The 1,761-nt window shown below is 54.6% G+C and overlaps 1 protein-coding gene across 1 annotated transcript in view; it reads left to right on the top strand.

Moving 5' to 3' along the window:
• Positions 1-1,761, top strand: part of col12a1b (collagen, type XII, alpha 1b) — a 144,018-nt gene that overhangs the window by 108,972 nt on the left and 33,285 nt on the right. The window contains exon 55 of the mRNA XM_015039518.1: positions 56-199. Coding sequence (XP_014895004.1) covers positions 56-199 — 144 coding nt within the window. The remainder of the gene's footprint in view (positions 1-55; positions 200-1,761) is intronic.

Raw genomic sequence — 1,761 nt, 5'->3', positions numbered from 1 at the left:
TCCCGGTCCGGCCCGCCTGTCTCCGGCCTGCCGCTCTAACCTGTGGTGTGAACAGGCGAGGCGCTGAAGCACACGTATGAGAAGGCCTTCTCGGTGGAGAACGGGATGCGGAGGAACGTCCCCAAGGTGGTGGTGGCCATCACGGACGGTCGGTCTCAGGACGAGGTGAAGAAGAACGCCGCCAAGCTGCAGCATGCAGGTAACCGCCTTTTGCTGATGATGCAGCGATTTATGGCTCCGTTTCCTCCTAAAGGTTTATTATCCACTCCACCAGCAGGGGGCACTAATGGGCCAGTAGAGGAGCTATTCTTTAGTTTAGCATCTTTGCTAACTTTGAAAACGTCTAGCGCACTTCGCTTCATGTTGCAGGATGAATTCCAAAGCGCTAATTTACGCAGCTGTTTGGTAAACATTCAGCTAAATAAAGTTTAGTGTAGTTTTGGTTATCAACTGTTTTCAGATATTTATATTCACGCTCTTATTTTGAAGTTGGTGAACACTGTTTTATCCACATCCTGAAGGGCAAACTCTACAGCTCGGTGTGTAATTACACATGTAACCCTGCAGAGGGCGACATACTGTGTAGTACAGTAAGTCCAGTCCTCCAGAGACGGACTCAGACCGGGACGGACTCGGAACCGCCTGCAGCGAGCCGACCGTCTGATTCAGGTGTGCTGGAGCAGGAAGCTGCAGGACGGCTGCACCTGAGCACCGCTGCTCTAGTACAGCATATTGTATCATTGACACATGGTGGGTGTCAACATTGTTGAAGTTAGCGCGTTAGCATTAGCTTCTGCTACATGCTGTATTGGTACAGTGCTTTAGCGTTAGCGGAACTAGCTTTGTAGCTAGCGGTTCTAACCGCTCCAGTCTAACAGCTGGAAGTTAAAACTTGTTTGTTGTCGCTTCTCTTTTGGATCCTGAGGGAACCAGGAACTGTTTCTCTCTGGACGCCATTTTGTGTCCTCAGTTTCACCAAATGGACCAAAATGGAGTCCAAAGTCTGAACTTTTCCAAACTTACATCAGGATCCCTTTGATCTGAGGTTGTTTCAGATGATGGAGACAGAAATCAATGAGGTTCTGACCCGTGGCTCTGGTTCTGACCGTGGCTCTGGTTCTGACCCGTGGCTCTGGTTCTGACCGTGGCTCTGGTTCTGACCCGTGGCTCTGGTTCTGACCATGGCTCTGGGTTCTGACCCGTGGCTCTGGTTCTGACCCGTGGCTCGGGGTTCTGACCCGTGGCTCTGGTTCTGACCCGTGGTTCTGACCCGTGGCTCTGGTTCTGACCCGTGGCTCTGGTTCTGACCCGTGGCTCTGGGTTCTGACCCGTGGCTCTGGTTCTGACCCGTGGCTCTGGGTTCTGACCCGTGGCTCTGGTTCTGACCCGTGGTTCTGACCCGTGGCTCTGGTTCTGACCCGTGGTTCTGACCGGTGGCTCTGGTTCTGACCCGTGGCTCTGGTTCTGACCCGTGGCTCTGGGTTCTGACCCGTGGCTCTGGTTGTGACCGGTGGCTCTGGGTTCTGACCCGTGGCTCTGGTTCTGACCCGTGGCTCTGGGTTCTGACCCGTAGCTCTGGTTCTGACCCGTGGCTCTGGGTTCTGACCCGTGGTTCTGACCCATGGCTCTGGTTCTGACCGTGGCTCTGGTCCTGACCCGTGGCTCTGGTTCTGACCCGTGGTTCTGACCCGTGGCTCTGGTTCTGACCCGTGGTTCTGACCCGTGGCTCTGCTCCCAGGGTACAGCGTCTTCGCCATCGGC

This window comes from Poecilia latipinna, unplaced genomic scaffold (genome assembly GCF_001443285.1).
Source record: "Poecilia latipinna isolate Pla-1442-1.1 unplaced genomic scaffold, P_latipinna-1.0 Scaffold475, whole genome shotgun sequence".
Classification (NCBI taxonomy): domain Eukaryota; kingdom Metazoa; phylum Chordata; class Actinopteri; order Cyprinodontiformes; family Poeciliidae; genus Poecilia; species Poecilia latipinna.
Note: the sequence above shows the minus strand (reverse complement) of the source record. Positions and strands in the feature narration are given on the sequence as shown.